The sequence below is a fragment of the Bos taurus genome, chromosome 10 (assembly GCF_002263795.3).
Source record: "Bos taurus isolate L1 Dominette 01449 registration number 42190680 breed Hereford chromosome 10, ARS-UCD2.0, whole genome shotgun sequence".
Lineage (NCBI taxonomy): Eukaryota > Metazoa > Chordata > Mammalia > Artiodactyla > Bovidae > Bos > Bos taurus.
The window spans coordinates 29,597,736-29,620,321 of NC_037337.1; the positions used below are offsets into that span (position 1 = coordinate 29,597,736).

At 41.1% G+C, this 22,586-nt stretch overlaps 1 protein-coding gene across 11 annotated transcripts in view; it reads left to right on the plus strand.

The window, feature by feature from the left end:
• Positions 1–22,586, plus strand: part of FMN1 (formin 1) — a 503,899-nt gene that overhangs the window by 203,677 nt on the left and 277,636 nt on the right. For 10 of the 11 annotated variants that reach the window (XR_009496165.1, XR_009496164.1, XM_059890802.1 and 7 more), the window contains one exon: positions 15,325–15,386. The exons of the other annotated variant lie outside the window; for it this stretch is intronic. Coding sequence is in view for 8 of the 10 variants with exons in the window: in XM_059890802.1 (XP_059746785.1) it covers positions 15,325–15,386 (62 nt within the window). In the remaining 2 variants the exon portion in view is untranslated. The remainder of the gene's footprint in view (positions 1–15,324; positions 15,387–22,586) is intronic. 11 annotated transcript variants of the gene reach the window in all.

Below are 22,586 nucleotides of genomic sequence, written 5' to 3' on the forward strand. Positions count from 1 at the left end.
ATCGTCCTTCTCTCCCCCTTGTTGTAACTATTAAAGAATTTCAGGTCCTCCTGAGCAGTATAACCTGTCTCCCCTTCTACCCCGTATAGGGAGGTTTCTGCCTTGCAGTTCCCCCCGCCCAGTATATATGCCTCATCCAATCCGCAAATGACCCTTCAAGACCCCTATCCTGCTCCTTGTACCCTGGCTATAAAAATGGACCAAGGACCCCTCTTCGACGTCGGTTCTCCCTTGAGCTGGCCAGCATTCTAATAGCCTCTCCTACTCTAATAAACTTTATTTTCCTCTCATCCTGTCTCATGTCTGGAAATTCTTTGCCAACTCACGCATGGACCATGACACTCTTCCTTTTGAAAGAGGCAGGATGGATCTTCTGCCTGAAATTTGATTCAGATGCCAAGATGATTTTGCCTCTCTCTCACACACACACATGTATGGAAAGGTTTATCACTAGCATAATGAAACTTTGGGGGAGAGTAGGGCAGGGCCTCTCAAGCTGACTGAGAGATGCCTTGAGAGAGGAAGGACAGGAGAGTGGCATGGAGTTTTATGATGTTCAGGGTTTGGGGCTAGGAGTGGGCTGAGGATTCCTCTCATAGGCAGTGGCTTGTGTGTTCAATTTACTTGCCAGTCGCAAAAACTTTGTAACCAGAGTGCCAAGATATGGAGGACAGAGGAAGAGGCAGAGGTGAAGCTTAAAAACTGTCAGCAATTAAAGATTAGAAAATGAAGTTAGACTCTGCATTATACTTTTCCCACCACGTGTGTGATTGTTGATGGCTTATTGATGGAAGGTGTTGTATTGACATTGTGGTGTTGTGTGGACTGGCTGGCAACTGCAAAATTTGATTTCACCCAACTTTGTTCTCTTGACTTCTACTATTTCTGACAAGTACGGGCAGCCATCCCTGCTCCAAATGGTATCATTTGTGCGGAGTGCATTGTGGATGGGTGTCTGGTGAGAAATGGACGTGGAGGATCTACTCTTCATCCAGACTGGGTGGCACACTTTGTTTATTAAACATGAGAGCTCAAATTTGAGTTTACTTTTATATTAGAGCTAATGATCTGTGAGTTTGCCTTCCATGACCAGTACTATTTTCATTCATGTTAAGAGATAGTTGGAGGAAGTTCCTGCGTTTGTTCATGGATGAGTTTGAATGTTTATTAATCTGTCGATAACCAGCATGTTTTCCCAACACGTCATCTAGTATGTGCCAGTGTTACTGACCAGGGTTCTTGGCTTCCTTAAATCAGTAGAAATTGATCAGAAGCCAGACGAGAAATTCAGGCAAGTCTTGACTAGGACATGTGCTACAACACGAGGGAGTGAGAACAAGTGACATGTTCCCTTGCTCTGTCTCTGAGGGGTGGTGAGCTGGCATCTTAAATAGTGTGAGGGTAGGGGTAGACTGGTGGGTCAGGATGCAGGAGTGGCTCGAGTGGTCTGCCCACCGCCTGATGGTTCATGTTTTATGCAGGGTACATGTACAGTATCCTGCTTTTATTTCTGACTGTTGCAAAGTGGCAATAGGGGTTTTGGTCTTTTTGTATCTTGTTCATAATTTTCCCCAACTGAGCATGTACACAGTTATTTTTAGTCCCTTGTAGTTTGTTGTATTCTGTTGCTTGAGGAGATGTTTGTCCAGGTATAAGCACTGAACTCCTTCCCAATTTCAGACTTAAATTGAAGAAAGTAGGGAAAACCACTAGACCATTCAGGTATGACCTAAATCAAATCCCTTATGATTATACAGTGGAAGTGAGAAATAGATTTAAGGGACTAGATCTGATAGAGTGCCTGATGAACTATGGACCGAGGTTTGTGACACTGTACAGGAGACAGGGATCAAGACCATCCCCATGAAAAAGAAATGCAAAAAAGCAAAATGGCTGTCTGGGGAGGCCTTACAAGAAGCTGTGGAAAGAAGAGAAGCGAAAAGCAAAGGAGAAAAGGAAGGATATAAGCATCTGAATGCAGAGTTCCAAAGAATGGCAAGAAGAGATAAGAAAGCCTTCCTCAGCGATCAATGCAAAGAAATTGCATTGATCTAGAGATCTCTTCAAGAAAATCAGAGATACCAAGGGAACATTTCATGCAAAGATGGGCTTGATAAAGGACAGAAACGTTATGGACCTAAACAGAAGCAGAAGATATTAAGAAGAAGTGGCAGGAATACACAGAAGAACTGTACAAAAAAGATCTTCATGACCAAGATAATCATGATGGTGTGATCACTGACCTAGAGCCAGACATCCTGGAATGTGAAGTCAAGTGGGCCTTAGAAAGTATCACTACGAACAAAGCTAGTGGAGGTGATGGAATTCCAGTTGAGCTGTTTCAAATCCTGAAAGATGATGCTGTGAAAGTGCTGCACTCAATATGCCAGCAAATTTGGAAAACTCAGCAGTGGCCACAGGACTGGAAAAGGTCAGTTTTCATTCCAATCCCAAAGAAAGGCAATGCCAAAGAATACTCAAACTACCGCACAATTGCACCTATCTCACATGCTAGTAAAGTAATGCTCAAAATTCTCCAAGCCAGGCTTCAGCAATATGTGAACTGTGAACTTCCTGATGTTCACGCTGGTTTTAGAAAAGGCAGAGGAACCAGAGATCAAATTGCCAACATCCGTTGGATCATGGAAAAAGCAAGAGAGTTCCAGAAAAACATCTATTTCTGCTTTATTGACTACACCAAAGCCTTTGACTGTGTGGATCACAATAAACTGTGGAAAATTCTGAAAGAGATGGGAATACCAGACCACATGACCTGCCTCTTGAGAAACCTGTATGCAGGTCAGGAAGCAAGAGTTAGAACTGGACATGGAACAACAGACTGGTTCCAAATAGGAAAAGGAGTACGTCAAGGCTGTATATTGACACCCTGCTTACTTAACTTGTATGCGGAGTACATCATGAGAAACACTGGGCTGGAAGAAGCACAAGCTGGAATCAAGATTGCTGGGAGAAATACCAATAACCTCGGATATGCAGATGACACCACCCTTATGGCAGAAAGTGAAGAGGAACTCAAAAGCCTCTTGATTAAAGTGAAAGAGGAGAGTGAAAAAGTTGGCTTAAAGCTCAACAGTCAGAAAACGAAGATCATGGCATCTGGTCCCATCACTTCATGGGAAATAGATGGGGAAACATGGAAACAGTATCAGACTTTATTTTTGGGGGCTCCAAAATCACTACTGATGGTGACTGCAGCCATGAAATTAAAAGATGCTTTCTCCTTGGAAGGAAAGTTATGACCAACGTAGATAGCATATTCAAAATCCGAGACATTACTTTACCAACAAAGGTCCATCTAGTCAAGGGTCAGAGAAGGCGATGGCACCCAACTCCAGTACTCTTGCCTGGAAAACCCCATGGACTGACTGAGGGGCCTGGTAGGCTGTCGTCCATGGGGTCAGGAAGAGTCGGACATGACTGAGCGACTTCACTTTCAGTTTTCACTTTCATGCATTGGAGAAGGAAATGGCAACCCACTCTAGTGTTCTTGCCTGGAGAATCCCAGGCGGAGCCTGGTGGGCAGCTGTCTATGGGGTTGCACAGAGTCGAACACAACTGAAGCGACTTAGCAGCAGCAGCAGCAGCAGTCAAGGCTATGGTTTTTCCAGTAGTCATGTATGGATGTGAGAGTTGGACTGTGAAGAAAGCTGAGCACCTAAGAATTGATGCTTTTAAACTGTGGTATTGGAGAAGACTCTTGAGAGTCCCTTGGACTTCAAGGAGATCCAACCAGTCCATCTTAAAGGAGATCACTCTTGGGTGTTCATTGGAAGGACTAATGCTGAAGCTGAAACTCCAATACTTTGGCCATGTAAATAGTTGACTCATTGGAAAAGACTCGGATGCTGGGAGGGATGGGGGCAGGAGGAGAATGGGACGACAGAGGATGAGATGGCTGGATGGCATCACTGACTCAATGGACATGAGTTTGAGTGAACCCTGGGAGTTGGTGATGGACAGGTAGGCCTGGCGTGCTGCGATCCATGGGGTCACAAAGAGTCGGACACGACTGAGCGACTGAACTGAACTGAAGCACTGTAGCCTATCTTCCCAGGTGGCTCAGTGGTAAAGAACCCACCTGACATGGCAGGAATTGCAGGAGACTGAGGTTCAATCCCTGGGTTGGAAAGATCCCCTGGAGGAGGAAATGGCAGCTCACTCCAGCATTCTTGCTGGGATAATCCCATGGACAGAGAAGCCAGGTGGGCTACAGTCCATGGGGTCACAAAGAGTTGGACATGACTGAGCGACTGAGGATGGATGCACTGGAGCACTCACTTAGGGGTCCCAGGTCCCAGCTCTCCCCAGCTCCTTAATTTGGGGTATATCCTTAGACTACTTTTATTATTTTTTAATTTCTTCTTTAAACCAATTGATTTTTTGTTTTCTTTTTGCTTAAATAAAATTAGCTTTATCTTAAAGCAATGATTCTCAAACTTTAGCATGCCTTATTACTTGGGGAGCTTGTTAAAGTGTTCTCTCAGTTTCTTAATCAGTAGGTCTAGGATAGGCCTAAGAATGATGATTTCTAAGAAGTTGCTTTCTAATTATGGTGCTGGAGAAGACTCTTGAGAGTCCCTTGGACTATAAGGAAATCAAACAATCAATCCTAAAGAAAATCAATCCTGAATATTCATTGGAAGGACTGTTGCTAAAGCTGAAGCTTCAATACTTTAGCCACCCAATGCAAAGAGCCAACTCATAGGAAAATACCCTTGGGAAAGATTGAGGGCAGGAGGAGAAGAGGGCGACAGAGGATGAGACGGTTGGATGGCATCACCGACTCAATGGACATGAGTTTGAGCTAGCTCCCGGACACAGTGAAGGCCAGGGAAGCCAGGCATGCTGCAGTCCATGGGGATTGCTAAGAGTCGGACACGACTTCGTGACTGAACAAGAAGTTCCAGGTGACACTGATGCTGTGGGTCCAGGACTAAACTGCATCTTCTAACAGTGTCTTATAGCAGTAATACTCACAGTAGCATAGGTTTTATGTGCTAGTTTGACTTTTTTCTAAGGCACATAAAATAAGTATTCAACTGTTAAAATAAAGTCCAGCTGTCTGTTACTGAAAGTATGACCTCACTGGTGTGTGTGCAAAGCCTTGGAACACTGAATAGTCTCCAAACATAATTCGGAGGAAGCATCCTTTTCCGTTAAAACTGAAGATATGTACTTGAACACGTTTCTGAACAATATAAGACAATGGGTAAAGCCCCTGTGCGATACACGCAGTGCACACATTAGAGTCTGTGGGCAGAAACAGAGCTGTTTTTCATTTGGGGGGAAATCAGAAAGTCTCCAATCCCCCAGCTGTGTGCATAATCTAGTTCTGTCAGTGTCGTGTGAGTATGTTGGGGAGGGGCTGAGATATATTGGATGTGTGTGTACACAGAGTATAAATGAAAACCAGATTTAACCACACACTGGTGACTATAGGCTGGGAAGTCTCCGAGGAGACGACGAACGGATCAGTCATATAACTTGATGGAACCGTCCATTGTAACTCACGCTGTTCATGTTGACCCCACACTCATCAAACCTCACTGTGATTAAAAAGACCCCTGCCTCTTTTAACAGAGAAGGCAATGGCACCCCACTCCAGTACTCTTGCCTGGAAAATCCCATGGACGGAGGAGCCTGGTGGGCGGCCATCTATGGGGTCGTACAGAGTCGGATACGATTGAAGCGACTTAGCAGCAGCAGCGGCAGCCTCTTTTAAAGAGTTAGGGAAAAATTGTCCCAATTTTACAAGTGATTCTTGAAATTGGATAATGTCAACAACCTTTAAGTTCTCAGGCATTTGGAATTTTGTTTATACCTGATGCTTACCCAACCATAAGAACAACAGTAACTCACAAATAAAATAAGCAAACAAAACTCTGTTAAGGAAATAAGACGGGTTCTTGGGCTTGAATGACATCATTGGTACTGACCAGCATGTGGTCTAAGGGTAGTTGTTTAACCATTCGCCTCAGTCTCTCCATCTGTAAAATGGGTATTGATATGATAAGATCGACCTTGTAAGTGTGGTGTGAGGATGGCATGAATTAACCTATGTAAAGTGCTTAGAACAGTTCTTGAGAAATAGCACTCAGTAACGTCACCTGTACTTGTGTATAATGTATGTGATTAAGAGAAACTCATGCAGTCAGTGGTAAACTGTAGTAGTGGTTACTACCCCCATGTTAGAGAGGTCATCTTTAATTTTGTTCTTGGTGAGTTGAAGAATACACCCCTGTGATGGTACCTGCAGAAAGTACCTTTTGTTGTTGGGAACTGATCAAAAAGAAAGGTCTGTATAGTAAAAGGGGTTGCTACTAATTAGACCAAGTACTTGACTAGAAAAAGCTCTATTTTTATGGAGGGAAGTTCTTACCTCCTCCCAAAATGTTGAATCCTGCAAGTCAGGATCCTTTTCCTGTCTTTCCATATCATGTATTATTTCCCTAAAAGACATTATTCAAACTGCTTCTTTTGTGGGCTAGATTATTTAAATCCATTTGTTAATTTCCATTGAGGCTAATGAGGCTTCAGAGAAGTCTACCGTTTTCAAGCCCTGATATTCAGAACCTCTATTCCTCTTTTTCACACATTGATTAGAGTCCCAAAGCTACTGAATTTTAGGGTCAAGTTCTCTTTTTAAGAAACAAAAACATCCTTTGTGTTGAACAGAGACCACTGCCTCCCCATCGTTGCCCCCAAGAGACACGGAAGATTTGCCTTGGTCTTCTCCAGGGTATTTGCAAACCCCAAAAATGTGGAGGGAGGGGACTGCCACTAGCAGGACACAGTTGAAAACCACCAACCATAATTCATTATTCTGTAACCTTTATCCTCTCTTACCATTCTCTTATGAACCCTCAAAGGGAGTAGTCCACAAGCAACGGTGTTAGCTTCCTCCTTCTGCGTGCTGCCCGCTTATTGCATTTTATCATCTTTGTCACGAATGGGAATGTGTTTTCTTGCCACCTGTCACACTAGGACTGTTGGCACAAAACTGTTGTTTGAAGAGGAGATGAATCAAGATTTACTGGGTATTAGCTTTGCAGTGATCTTCATCAGTCTGTTGATTAGTCAGAACTATATGTCACGCCCTTCCAGGTACAGTTTACCAAAAAAGAATCATTTCAAAATATATTCTACAATGTTTCTCTTTAGGATGTAAATAGATATTATTCCCAAGGGGCACCAGTGTTGAAAGAAGGCTGGTTTGGCTAAGCTTCCTTTGCCTACTTTGTGGAGACTTGGAATTGATTCAGGTTTAAATGTTGATCATCACTTTGGTTAGGGCTCAACACTTATACAAGACTCACACTTACTAAATTGTTCTTATTTGATCCACCTAGAAGACTCTTTTAGGGGCTTCCCAGATAGTTCAGTGGTAAAGAGTCTGCCTGCCAATGCAGGAAACATGGGCTTGATCCCTGAGTCTGGAAGATCCCCTAGAGAAGGAAATGGCAACCCACTCCAGTATTCTTGTCTGGGAAATCCCATGGAGAGTGGAGCCTGGCCAACTACAGTCTGTGGGGTTGCAAAGAATTGGACATGACTTAGCGACCCAACAACAACTCTCTTATGCCTATATGATATTCTTTTTATGACATGGTGGTGGTGTTCAGTCGCTCAGTCATGTCCAGCTCTTGGCGACCCCATGAACAGCAATATGCCAGGCTTCCCTGTCCTTCACCATCTCCTGGAGCTTGCTCAAACTCATGTCCATTGAGTCAGTGATGTCATCCAATCATTTCATCCTTAGTCGTCCCCTTTTCCTCCTGCCTTCAATCTTTCCCAGCATCAGGGTCTTTTCAAATGAGTCAGTTCTTCGAAGCAGGTGCCAAAGTATTAGAACTTCAGCATCAGTTCTTCCAATGAATATTCAGGGTTGATTTCCTTTAGAATTGACGGGCTTGATCTCCTTGCAGCCCAAGAGACTCTCAAGAGTCTTCTTCAATACCACAGTTCAAAAGCATCAATTCTTCAGCACTCAGCCTTCTTTATGATCCAACTTTCACATCCATACATGACTACTGGAAAAACCATAGCTTTGGCTAGACGGACCTTTGTTGGCAAAGTGATGTCTCTGCTTTTTAATATTCTTTTTATGACATGTGAAGAAGCTAATATATATAAATATAACCTTAGCAATCTTTTTCTTATACTTTAATGCTGCTGCTGCTGCTAAGTTGCTTCAGTCGTGTCTGACTCTGTGCGACCCCATAGACGGCAGCCCACCAGGCTCCCCCGTCCCTGGGATTCTCCAGGCAAGAACACTGGAGTGGGTTGCCATTTCCTTCTCCAATGCATGAAAGTGAAAATTGAAAGTGAAGTCGCTTAGTCGTGTCCAACTCCTAGCGACCCCATGGACTGCAGCCCACCAGGCCCCTCCGTCCATGGGATTTTCCAGGCTAGAGTACTGGAGTGGGTTGCCATTACCTTCTTCAACTTTAATGCTAGGTATGCATAAAGAAAATAATATAAAAGACATAGAACCTAGTGCTAGTGCTATGTCACTTCAGTCTTGTCAGACTCTTTGTGAGTCTATGGACCATAGCCTGCCAGGCTCCTCTGTCAATGGAATTCTCCAGGCAAGAATACTGGAGTGAGTTGCCATTTCCTTCTCCAGGGGATCTTCTCAAACCAGGGACTGAACCTGCATCTTAACATCTCCTGCATTGGCAGGTGGGTTCTTTACCACTAAAGCCACCTGGGAATCCCCATGGAGGCTAAAGAAGATATTTTCATTGAAAGGCCTTCTTCCCTCATAACCTGTCTCAGCTCCTCTTCTCCTGGATGGCACCATTTTCCTGATTTTGTTAATATTGTTTGCTTTTCTTGTATAGTCTTTCATTTGTGAACCTAGATATAGAATTCTGGGATAAGGAGGTATGGATATCTTCAACTTTATTAGAAATTGTTGAACATTTTCCATAGTGATTGTACCAATTTGCATTCCTACCGCAAGGGCTTGAGGGTTTCCATTGCTCTACATCTTCACCAGCAGTCAGTTCTGTATAACTTTCTTCCTGATTGCTAAATGAGAATAGGCACAGGTAATGTATCTGATAGAGTGCCTGATGAACTATGGATGGAGGTTCGTGACAATGTACAGGAGACAGGGATCGAGACCATCCCCATCGAAAAGAAATGCAAAAAAGCAAAATGGCTGTTGGGAGGCCTTACAAATAGCTGCGAAAAGGAGAACCAAAAAGCAAAGGAGAAAAGGAAAGATATAAGCATCTTAATGCAGAGTTCCAAAGAATTGCAAGGAGAGATAAGAAAGCCTTCCTCAGCAATCAATGCAAAGAAATAGACAAAAACAACAGAATGGGAAAGACTAGAGATCTCTTCAAGAAAATTAGAGATACCAAGGGAACATTTCATGCAAAGATGGGCTTGATAAAGGACAGAAATGGTATGGACCTAACAGATATTAAGAAGAGATGGCAAGAATACACAGAACTGTACAAAAAAGATCTTCACGACCCAGATAATCACAATGGTGTGATCACTCACCTACAGCCAGATATCCTGGAATGTGAAGTCAAGTGGGCCTTAGAAAGCATCACTACGAACAAAGCTAGTGGAGGTGATAGAATTCCAGTTGAGCTATTTCAAATCCTGAAAGATGATGCACTCAATATGCCAGCAAATTTGGAAAACTCAGCAGTGGCCACAGGACTGGAAAAGGTCAGTTTTCATTCCAATCCCAAAGAAAGGCAATGCCAAAGAATGCTCAAACTAGCACACAATTGCACTCATCTAACACGCTAGTAAAGTAATGCTCAAAGTTCTCCAAGCCAGGCTTCAGCAATACGTGAACCGTCAACTTCCAGATGTTCAAGCTAGTTTTAGAAAAGGCAGAGGAACCAGAGATCAAATTGCCAACATCCGCTGGATAATCGAAAAAGAAAAGAGTTCCAGAAAAACATCTATTTCTGCTTTATTGACTATGCCAAAGCCTTTGACTGTGTGAATCACAATAAACTGTGGAAAATTCTGAAAGAGATGGGAATACCAGACCACATGACCTGCCTCTTGAGAAACCTATATGCAGGTCAGGAAGCAAGAGTTAGAACTGGACGTGGAACAACAGACTGGTTTCAAATAGGAAAAGGAGTACGTCAAGGCTGAATATTGTCACCCTGCTCATTTATCTTATATTCAGAGTACATCATGAGAAACGCTGAGCTGGAGGAAGCACAAGCTGGAATCAAGATTGCTGGGAGAAATCTCAATAACCTCAGATATGCAGATGACACCACCCTTATGGCAGAAAGTGAAGAGAACTAAAAAGCCTCTTGATGAAAGTGAAAGAGGAGAGTGAAAAAGTTGGCATAAAGCTCAACATTCAGAAAACGAAGATCATGGCATCTGGTCCCACCACATCATGGGAAATAGATGGGGAAACAGTGGAAACAGTGTCAGACTTTATTTTTGGGGACTCCAAAATCACTGCAGATGGTGACTGCAGCCATGAAATTAAAAGATGCTTACTCCTTGGAAGGAAAGTTATGACCAACCTAGACAGCATATTCAAAAGCAGAGATATTACTTTGCCAACAAAGGTCCATCTAGTGAAGGCTATGGTTTTTCCAGTGGTCATGTATGGATGTGAGAGTTGGACTGTGAAGAAGGCTGAGTGCTGAAGAATTGATGCTTTTGAAGTGTGGTGTTGGAGAAGACAATTGAGAGTCCCTTGGACTGCAAGGAGATCCAGCCAGTCCATCTTAAAGGAGATCAGTTCTGGGTGTTCATTGGAAGGACTGATGCTGAAGCTGAAACTCCAGTACTTTGGCCACCTCATGTGAAGAGTTGACTCATTGGAAAAGACCCTGATGTTGGGAGGGATTGGGGGCAGGAGGAGAAGGGGACGACAGAGGATGAGATGGCTGGATGGCATCACTGACTCGATGGACGTGAGTCTGAGTGAACTCCGGGAGTTGGTGATGGACAGGGAAACCTGGCATGCTGTGATTCATGAGATCACAAAAAGTCGGACACGACTGAGCGACTGAACTGAACTGAACTGAATGTATCTGTTACTTGCATGTCCTCTTTCACAGTGCCTATTAACGCATTTAGCTATTTTTCATTTTCTGTAGTTTTTTAAGGAACTATTCACACATATATTTATACTAGATCTTTGGTTATGGGTTCCAATTATATTCTCCTACTCTCTGGCTTGTCTTTTCTCTCTTTTTATAGTATATTGATGAAAAGTTCTTAATTTTAATATAATTGAGTTTATTACTTTTATTCTTTATATGTAATGCTTTTTTGAATCGTAAGTTCTTTCCTATTCTGAAGTTATAAAACTCTTACTCTGTGTTGCTTATAATATACTTGGTTTTGTACAGTGTAACTCTTTATCAATTTAGAATGACTATTCCATGGTATCAAGTTGGGATCAAGCTTCATGTTTTTGTGACTATCCACTTTTCCCAACCAATAATTATTGAAAAGACTGCTCTTTATTGTAAAGAAAGATCTTTTGTGCTGCTTCTGTTGTACCGAGTAACCATAAGTTTATGTTGTATTTCTAGTCTCCTAGTCTATTAGTTCCTCTTTTAGTACCACACCACCATAATTGCGTTGTGATAGGAAAAAGTAATTATTGTTACATAATAAGGCATGTTGTCTTACCTTTATATTTTTGTGAAGTTTCTTGGCTTTTTGCATGTTCATGCTTCAATATACATTTCAGAATGAGGTCCTTAAGTTTGAACAAAACAAAAACCCTGAGAAATGTTGAATGAGATTGCATTCGATTGTTAGACCAATTTGGGAAGATCCATCTTTACACTGCAAGGAGATCCAGCCAGTCTATCCTAAAGGAAATTAGTCGTGGGTGTTATTTAGAAGGACTGATGTTGAAAATACTTTGGCCACCTCATGCGAAGAGTTGACTCATTGGAAAAGACCCTGATGCTGGGAGGGATTGGGGGCAGGAGAAAAAGGGGATGACAGAGGATGAGATAGCTGGATGGCATCACCGACTTGATGGACATGAGTTTGAGTGAACTCCAGCAGTTGGTGATGGACAGGGAGGCCTGGCGTGCTGTGATTCATGGGGTCGAAAAGAGTCAGACAGGACTGAGCGACTGAACTGAACTGATGTCTATACTATGGAATCACCCAAAACATGATTTGCTACTTTCTATGTCTTTCTTTGTAATACATTTATATATAGTGTTTCTATTTCCTCATATGAAGTCTTGCATTTTTTGATTAGGTTCTTTTTAAGTACTTTATATTTTTAGAGGTACTTGTAAATGTCAAGTTTTTTTCTTTAAACTGTTGGTGATATCAAGATTTTTGTATTCTAATTTTACATCCATCAATTCTACTAAACTCATGTATTCTAATATTTTACCTGTAGAATCTTTTGGATTTTTTAAATACACAGTCATAGTGAATAATGAGTTTATGTTTCCCTTTTATATATGTGTGTGTGTGTGTGTGTGTGTGTGTGTGTGTGCGCGTGTTTTTCTTTTTTCTTGTTCTACTGCATCTGCTGGTACCCTTAGGAAAACCATGAATAGAAGTGGTAGTAACAAGTATTCTTGTGTTATGGTGACTCTCCTAGGGAAAGCATTCAGAAGTTAAATATTTGTAAGTTTTAAAGAATTTTAATGTACTATAGTGTTAACTTTTTTCTTTTTCGTATAAGAATTCTGATTCTGAGTTTTAACCAGATGTGTAGATTCATGTAACCGCCACCATAATCACGACCGAGGATAGTCACCCTCAAAATTCCTTTGTATGCGGCTCCGTTGTAGTCCAGCATTCCCCTGTGTCTAACTTCTGGCCACCGTTGCTCTGGTCTGTTCTTCATCTGTGTGGTTTTGCCTTCTCCAGAATGTTGCTGCTAAGCTGCTAAGTTGCTTCAGTTGTGTTTGACTCTGTGCAACCCCGTAGACGGCAGCCTACCAGGCTCCCCCGTCCCTGGGATTCTCCAGGCAAGAACACTGGAGTGGGTTGCCATTTCCTTCTCCAATGCATGAAAGTGAAAAGTGAAAGTGAAGTCGCTCAGTCGTGTCCGACTCCTATCGACCCCATGGACTTCAGCCCACCAGGCTCCTCCATCCATGGGATTTTCCAGGCAAGAGTACTGGAGTGGGTTGCCATTGCCTTCTCCAGAATGTTATATGAAATTAAAGAACGGTTAACCCTGAGGCTGACTTCCTTCACTGTGCATAATGCCTTTGATATTTGTCTTTGTTGATGTATTATTACTATTGTTGAGTAGTATTGAATTCTATGGACATGCCACAGTTTATGTATATATTAACCAGATGAATTATGCACGTTTTTTAGCTATGCAACTTATTTTGCTTCTTTGGATAATGGGGATAATGCACCTACATCATAGGGTTATTGTAGGGATGAAATGAGTTAATTGCTATGAAATACTTAGGTAATTCCTGATATATAGTACGTGCTCAATAAATACAATCCGTTATTACTGTCTACATTGTTAGTAAAGATTTTGAAATAGAAAAGAACTTAACAAGTTCAAGGAATAGGAAGAGAGCCAACGTGCCTGGTGTATAACGAGAGGGGAAGGTGGCGTGTAGAAGGTGTGTAGGAGCAGGGTCAGACCTTAATGGGCTACAGCCTGGAGTTTTTATTTTAGTCCAAATACAGTGGAAAGCACAGGGATGAGACGTGATCTGGTTTATGTTTTTTTGTTTGTTTGTTTCTTTTTTTTATTTTATTTTTTTTATTCTAATTTTATTTTATTTTTAAACTTTACATAATTGTATTAGTTTTGCCAAATATCAAAATGAACCCGCCACAGGTATACATGTGTTCCCCATCCTGAACCCTCCACTTTAGCAGATCATTTAGGCTGAGAATGAGTGATGGAGGTGGTGGGAGTGAAAGAGGATTACCATGGTAGTCCAGAGAAAAGATGGTGGTGGCTTAGACCATAGTGGTGCTTATAGGGTTGGTGAGAAGTGGTTTGATTGAAGGTAGGGTTTGGAGGTAGAACCCACAGAACTTGCTGAGGGATTGTAGTTCAGTGGAACACATTCCCCATCAGAGTAGTGATGTGGCTAGTCTTAATTATCAACAGCAACACTGTTTTTTCTTACAGCTTTCCTAAAGATTTTCCTCATGCATTAAAAAAAAAAAATTGGAATATAGTTGACTTACAATGTTGTGTTAGTTTCTGCTGTACAGCAAAGTGAATCAGTTATACATATGCACATATATCGACTCTTTTTTAGATTCTTTTCCCTCACCAGTCGTTACAGAGTATTGAGAAGAGTTCCCTTCAGTAGGTTCTTATTAGTTATCTATTTTATGTATAGTAGTGTGTCATCTACTTTTGATTGGAAACTTAAACTTTCTTGCCCGATTTCTGGAATCCACCTGAAGAAATAGCCTGCCTTTTCATACACTTTTAAGTGACATCTGATGTCTTTCTTACTCATAATCACAGTCCCAAACACATTTGTAAAAAAAAATAAAATAAAAACGGAAACTTATCCCACGACAGTGTTTTCTCCGAGTGTTTTTCTTTGTGGTTCTCTACAGCCTGTGTAGTGCTGTGACCCCACGTTCTAAGTCATCCTGCTGGAAGGGAATTTGATTCGCCAGTGGGATGTCGTTTTAGTGGTTGGCAGGAGTTCCTGTGTACACTTGGGACTGACTATTGGAATAAACAGTATTAGACTCAGACTAAAATTGGACCAGAAATTTATTTTCATCCTCCTTTCAACCTCAACTCACCCTCGAGTCTCTCATCCACATGACAAATGGTCTTGACTTTTTGAAGTTATCTTAAAGATTAAAGTCGGCCCTGGGTGCTGGCTTATTAGTCTTGCATTCAAATGGAGATTTTTTTTTTTTGGAAACAGTTAAAAATAGAGTTCTCTGATCTCACATGGAGACATTTTCTTTTATTTCCTGTGTGTCTTCTCTTAACATGACTATATTTGTTCTCCATGGGTCTTTAGCTTCCAACTCCTTCTTAAGACAAACACCTGATCAGTCTTTATCTGGGGCACTCATGTCTTTTTTTTTTTTTTTAAACTCTATCCTCTCTGCTTAATTTTGGACATTTCATATTTCAGGATTTGCTAAATCGGGGGGGAAATCTCCCTTCTATCTTGAGTTTCTAGTTGTATTTTGCCCCAGTGTTTATCATCTTTTGTCAGGTTAATGTCAAACTATGGTATTTATTTACTCAGTTGACTGGTAGGAGGGCTTATGGAATCTTAGAGCTACTCATTAGAATTCTGTGCATAATTTTGTGCTTCTTTGTAATTGACTTCTTTTGTGATCTTACAGAATACCAAGCTGCTATTTTACACTTGAAGAGGGAGCACAAAGAAGAAATTGAAAACCTGCAGGTATATTTCTTTGATTCCACTGAACTGGTTATTTGAGACTGATGCTTGGCTTTCTCATGTGTTGAAGTAAATACTCGGCTTTTTTGACACATTTACCAAGACAGCATCTCCACTGTGTACCTGCCACCAAGTCTTGAGTTTATCCTGGGGATGAAAGTCTTGAATGCCATTTTTAGTAGACTTGAATTCCTATTTTTTAAAAAAATACCACAGATGCATTTGGGGAAAGATTTGATTGGAGAAATGATGGTTTTATTTGGAATGCAGGGAAGAAGATCGAGTATTTAGACTTTCATTGTCAATAAGAAAGCTCTGAAATAGTTTCCTATGCACATTGCAAATTATTTTGTTGGGTGTCCTCCCAGCCTTGTGTTCGTTTCTGTGTGTTGCCTAGCACATGTCTGCAATGTGATGTCAGGCAGTTAAGGAAGTGGACCTAGTAGGAGGAAGAATTGTGCTGGATCAGCCATTCCATATCCCCAGAGAGCACTTGGATGCTGCTGACTTGAGCTCCTTTGTGAACTCCAGAAAGTCTGAGGGATCGTTTCCTTTGTCCCACTAATTATCATTCCCTTATGTTTGGTATTTACTTGCTGGGCCTATAACAGGAAGTTTCACAGTCATACTTTGACATAACTAAATATTGAATCAGGCACTGATTCCAGTTTACTGATAACTGGGGTTGACCCCATATCTCAGGAGAGAACATTAGCGAAATTGAAATCAGACTTGGTGGTTGTATAGTGCTAGGTCATTACATGCTAATTCAGTGAGTTTGTGGGTCAAATATTCTTCTTTCCATTAGGTGATAGTATACTTTTTTAAATAACTAAGATTGTATATTTGATTTTATATGAAACTACTGCAGGTAGCAGAAAGATCACTAAATAAGTCATGTGTGACTCTTTGCAACCCCATGGACTGTAGCCCGCCAGGCTCCCCGTCTATGGAATTTCCCAGGCAAGAACTCTGGAGTGGAGTTGCCATTTCCTACTCCAGGGGATCTTCCCAACCCAGGGATCAAACCTGGGTCTCCTGAATTGCAGACAGATTCTTTACGGTCTGAGCTACCAGGGCAGCCTTATGGGGTATGAATTCAGGCCACCCCTGAACAGCTTGGCTTAAATAGTTTGGGGGAGGGAATAAGTCCATTTCACAAAGAAACAAAAAAGTGGAAAAGTACCTCTGACTCCTAGGGGACAAAGTGGGGGAGAGAGGGGGGCCCTTATCTCCTTTGTTGCAAAATGCTCTACAGAGACCTTGCTCTTTGTTCTGATGTGTAAAAGATTGCCAGCTGTCTCAGAGAAGCTGCAGTGGGAATTAATTAAAGAAGCAGATTGCTGAAGAGGGTGGTACAGAAGTGAGTCCGTGAGCAGAAGCATTCTATAATAGCTCAGCCATAAGAATTAATACAACCTTCCCCAAGTTATAGATCAGCCCTGGGAGTACTCTGACAGCTAATAATATTCACAGTGACCACAGGTACTTGCAATCTTGGGGCTCTTCCTTTGTGCCAGGCATTTTTCTAGGCATGTTACATATATTATTTCATGTCTTTTCATCTCCCTCCACAAAAAAGTCTCATGATCTTACATCTCAAGCTAGGAGAAGTTTTGAGAAGGGAAAGGGTGAATAAGTGAAAAAGAAAAAAGTATATTGTAATCATGATCTTCATTTAAAATAAAGGTTAGAAGGCAATGGCACCCCACTCCAGTACTCTTGCCTGGAAAATCCCATGGACGAAGGAGCCTGGTAGGCTGCAGTCCATGGGGTCGCTGAGAGTCGGACCTGACTAAGCGACTTTGCTTTCACTTTTCACTTTCCTGCATTGGAGAAGGAAATGGCAACCCACTCCAGTGGTCTTGCCTGGAGAATCCCAGGGACGGGGGTACCTGGTGGGCTGCCGTCTATGGGGTCGCATAGAGTCGGACACGACTGAAGCGACTTAGCAGCAGCAGCAGACCAACGTATGATTGACATTAAACATTAAAAAGTGTTCCTAGTTATACTTTAAGTTTTCTTTAAGTATATCTGAAATAATTATCTGTTCTTTTAATGCTATTAGTAAACTTAAACATATGTCCCTTTTTTTTTTCAATTTATTTATTTTTTATTGAAGGAAATTGCTTTACAATATTGTGTTGGTTTCTGCCATACATCAACATGAATCAGCCATAGGTACACGTGTTTCCCCTCCCTTGTGAACCTCCCTCCCCATCCGGCCCTGCTAGGTTGTCACGGAGCCCTAGTTTGAGTTCCCTGAGTCATACAGCAAATTCCCTCTGGCTATCTCTTTTATACATGGTAGTGTATGTGGAAACTGGCAACTCTTACTCCTCATCTGACCTAAAGAAGTGTCTTGTTGGCAAGTAGAACATTTTAAAGATTGAATTAGAAATAGTTTAAAGTAGGGAGAGATTTCTAGCTGCGTCTAAAAAAACAGTTGGAAAAACTAGTAATGGTGCCCTTATTTTCCTGTATGACTTTAACCAGCTGGGGTTGAGGAACAGACATCGCTTCAACTTAGGACAGGTGGTCTCTAGTTCGCCGCTATCCCCACTCTGGGCCATTTCCTCTGCCTAGTTCCTTTAACCCCTGGGAGATGCAGAAAATAACTAGATGTTATTCTGACCAAGTCAGAAGAGATGCAAGTTCATAAATCTGTAACCCCATTTGGCTGTACTTGTGGGCACTCGCTGAACATCATCCCCACCTGTTTTATTCCACTAAGTGACAAAGTCACGTCTGTTGTCACAGGACTGGTGGAAGACAATTGGTGAGCAGCTTTTTTGTTACTCATTTCTTTATATGGATTTCAACTGGCAGCCTTCACGGCCTGTTAGATTTTCTTTCTCTGCTTACAGGTCACAGAGAATCAGATTTGTTTCAGGACCTCTTCAAAATGCCTTTCTAAAGTGATTCATTCTGTCACCATATGTAAGAATTGATATGTGTCATATTTAGTTTTTGGAGACTGTTTTCATAGACTTAAAAAAAAAAAATGGCCTGACTCAACAAGTGGAGAACCTAATGTCAGCTTGCTATTCTGTTTTTGACTGTAAATTCATAGGAAGTCATTTAATTTTTAAATTCCCCCACCTACAAAATAGAATCCATTTTGATTGGAGGTTGGAACTTTTAGCCCAGAGTCTCAAGGCTTATAAAAGTGGGGAGTTTTTAATCTCAGACATGCTCTGTAGCCCACACTTGTGGAAGGCTGTGATCTAGAAGGGGCTTGGTCCTGGGACCAGCTTTTCAAAATGTGTAGCAACTCAGATACATATCCTCCCTGTAATTCAATTCTATGGCTTAGCTATTTCATTTATACTAAAACCTGAAAAATTCTTAAATTTTGTTCAAGTATGCCCTTCATTTAGCAAACTTTGCCCTAAGAATATCTGATCACTTCATGATATTCAGCGTCATCTAGTTCACTTTTCAGTTCTGAATAAGTCTGCGTTACTGATTTTATTTTTGGAAGAGTGGCGCCTTTACAGTATTTATTTGAGAAAATTTTGCCTGTGGTAGCCGTTGCACAACAAGTTCATGGTTTATGTAGAAACATAGTTCACACCTGCCCTTTCAAGGCATGTGATAAAGCTAATTCTCCCATGGTATAAGTAAAGATTTTTTGCTTTGGAATCGTCTAGGAGCACGGTTTGAAAACCACTATCACAGCCCTTGTACAAAATCTTATATAGTTGGTTTTTGTCTTATTGTAGTCAGAAAACCAGGTGTGATGATATTTTATGCATGATGACAGTATGAAAGGATTCAGGCTTTTGAGTTAAGATTCAGTTGAGCTCCTTGCACTGTGACATTAGGAAATTAATCAACTTCTCTGGCATTTAGTTTTCTCAGTTTCGGCATTTGTTCAATAATAATCATATTGATGCCCAAATAACAAATATTGGAGAAGATGTAGGGAAAATAGAACCCTCTTACAGTGTTGGTAGGAAAGTAAATTGGTGCAGCTACTATGGAGAACAATATGGAGGTTTCTCAAAAAACTACAGTAGATCTACTATATGAGACAGCAGTTCCACTCCTGGGTGTATATCTGAAAAAAACAAAAACACTTAATTTGAAAGCTATATGCACCTCAATGTTAATAGTAGCATTATTTACAATTACCAAGATATGGATGGACCCTAACTGTCCATCAACAGATGAATGGATAAAGATATAAATAAGCTACAAGGGTATATAGTACAGTGCAAGGAACATAGCCAATATTTTATAATAACTCTAGATGAAATATAACTTTTAAAAATTGTGAATCACTGTGTTGTACACCTATAACATAGAATATTGTACGTCAACTCTAGCTCAATTTTTAAAAATGTAGTCATTTTGATGATGCCTCCATTCTAGGATTGTTCGATATGATATATACCTGAATATGAACACATGTTCAGTAAATACCATTTCTCATTCCTTTTGCTCTGCTCAAGTCTCCTTGTAATTAGGCAGCTTGAGTTTAGAGCAGTCCTCAGGCCCTTTTGGTTGAGGACTTCTTTGGGGCTTTGACTTATTCTTTCCATGGTCTTCCAGCTGTCCACTAGCCTCTGTGCTCTATATCAGGGTGTCTAAACCAGGCTTTCCCAGAGGTCATTATGCTGAACAGTGAGCCTCCAAAATGCTCCTTGACAAAAATATTTCATGGTCTAATAAGTTTGATAAATATCTTGTTCCCCTGTTAGAGCTTTACCGTGAATAGAGAAGAGCAGAGGGAGGGAGGGAAGAAGGGAGGGCTCTATAGCTTGTTTCTCACATAATTCTTTTCTTCCTCCTAGTAACCGATGTTTCTGAATACTGCTCTGTGTTGATCTGTATAATCTTATCTCAGTGCACAATCTACTTTCTTAGTCTTGAGTTCTTTGAGTGATTTTATTACCCTTTTCGTGCCACCAAGTCCTGCTTATTAGTCTAATTTTTTTTCCTCTGTTTTTTAAAGTACCTAGTAAATTTCTTGGCACATAGATGATGCAGAAATATTTTTTAAAATAACAACGTATGATTGAAAAACAAGTAGCGACTAAAATGTAATCAAATCACCACTGTGTGCCAACCTTTGTTCTATGCATTTGGTACTAGTATTAGAAAGAGTAAATGTAGAAATATAAACAAAGATTGGTCCCCGTTTTCAGATTTTAAAACCTGAGGCTTTCAGAGACTGTGAATTGTCAGAAATCCTAGTATGTGTGTGTGCTGGGTCGCTCAGTCGTGTCCAATTCTTTGCAACCCAGTGGACTGTAGCCCACTAGGCTCCTCTGTCCATGGGATTATCCCAACAGGAATACTGGAGTAGGTTGCCAGGGAACCTGAATTTGAATCCATCTAGATGTGTCTGACTTTGAAGCCAATGTCTTTCTATTAATGCAACATTAATGTAAAGAACATTGGATCTAGAAATACAAGGTCTGGAGTGTGGTCTCACTTTGGGGACAATGAACTGTGTGACCTTCAGGCAATGTTTTTGAATCATTTTTCTAATTTACAAAATGAAGAACCAGGCTATATACTAATAGCAGCTTTGAATTTTATCACTGATCCAACCACAGTTTAAAAAAAGTTCAGTTTGTCCACTGCGTTGTCCTTTCAGCCTTAGGGTTACCTAACTCAGCATCTGTAAACCCTGGAAGTGTTTAACACTTCTCCCTTGTTTTCCTCCTCCTTTTGGAGGTTCCCCTTTCTAACCAGGGGGGTCTCTTGTCAGCTCTTCTTGCTTCCTTGGGACACAGTCTTCTGTCCTCCCAGTGCTGATTAGGATGCATGACTCAGTGAGGGAGCACAGCTCTCAGAATGGCAAATGCAGCTTCCATAGGAGGGCCAGCTCTGCTTTCTGACGGGAGGGAAGCATAAAGATGGGTAGGACTTCTTTGGCTCTCTACTTCCTCAATTTTGAAAGTGGAGGGGAAAAAAAATGCATGCCCCATATCTGGCTTTTGAGGAGCTTGGATAATGTAAAAATCCTGTTTTTTGACCAGCACTTGCAGCAGTTCAGAAGTAAGTGCCTTAGAAATGACACATTGTTTTATCAGTTTGTGACTAATGTTCTTTGAGTTGTGAGATAGAAGAAAACTAGCCAACAGTCACATTTCCTTTGCGGGAACCTTTTCCGTTTACCCCATTCATCACAGCCACAGTCCTCACTGAGGGGAAACTTGACTGAAAACTGGCCTGTAGCAGGCCCCTGCTCATTGTGCAATGCAGGCACATTTCTAATATGGTAACTCCTACTGTGAAATGATCCAGGGATGGGTGCCAAACTAGAAATTAACTTACGTTGTACCTTGTGGGCCCCCAGAGAACTAAATGGTATGTTGGCCTCCACTATGAGAAACTTGAAGACGTCCTTACTTTCCACTCTCTAACCCACCCCACTGGTCCATTTCTAATAGTAAACACATTGCTGTTGAAACAAAATTGAGTACAAACTACACTTGAGCTGATACAGCTAAGTTTACAAAGACATGCACACCCTGATCCTAGCCCATTTGTTATGTTTTTTACTATCAACATAACACATTTAAATCTGTTAATTCCTGGCGAATACTTTGAGGGAAGGGAAATAATTTGTAGATTGATAAACAAAACTTTTGCAAATATGAAATATTTCATTAAACCCTTATGGCATTCCCCTAAGTGCTGATATTTCATTACTGAGATGCCAGGAAAGATGAGAGAGTGTTGGGAAATATCTTAATTTATTATTTCATTGTGTGCATATAGTATAATGTTAGGAGTTTAGTGGATTTACTGGTTTGCCCCTGTTGATGTGCCTTGTAGACTCCCTGGCTACATAGAAGCATGCAAGTAACTTTGGGATTGAACTTTGATGAAAAACAAAAAGTGATTAATTCCCTGGCTGACTTAGCCCAGGAACCGTTTGTCTCAGCCTTCAAGATGCTGTCTCGCCCCATATAATTCCACTATTTTTTCAAGTTGCATTTGCTGATAGAAGGAAGCTGGTTGTAGAATGAAGACTGTGTGCTTTACTTGAATTCGTATCATTGAGGCTGATGCCGGCTTTGTTTGCCTCCTTCAGGCACCATCAGCTCCAAACATTCCCACTGTGTCTTTTTTTTTTTTTTAATTGAAGCATAGTAGAGTTGCAGTGTTGTACGCAACCTCTGTTGTACAGAAGAGTAGTATTTTAAAATACTGTTTTCCTTTAGGGTTTATCCCAGAAGATTG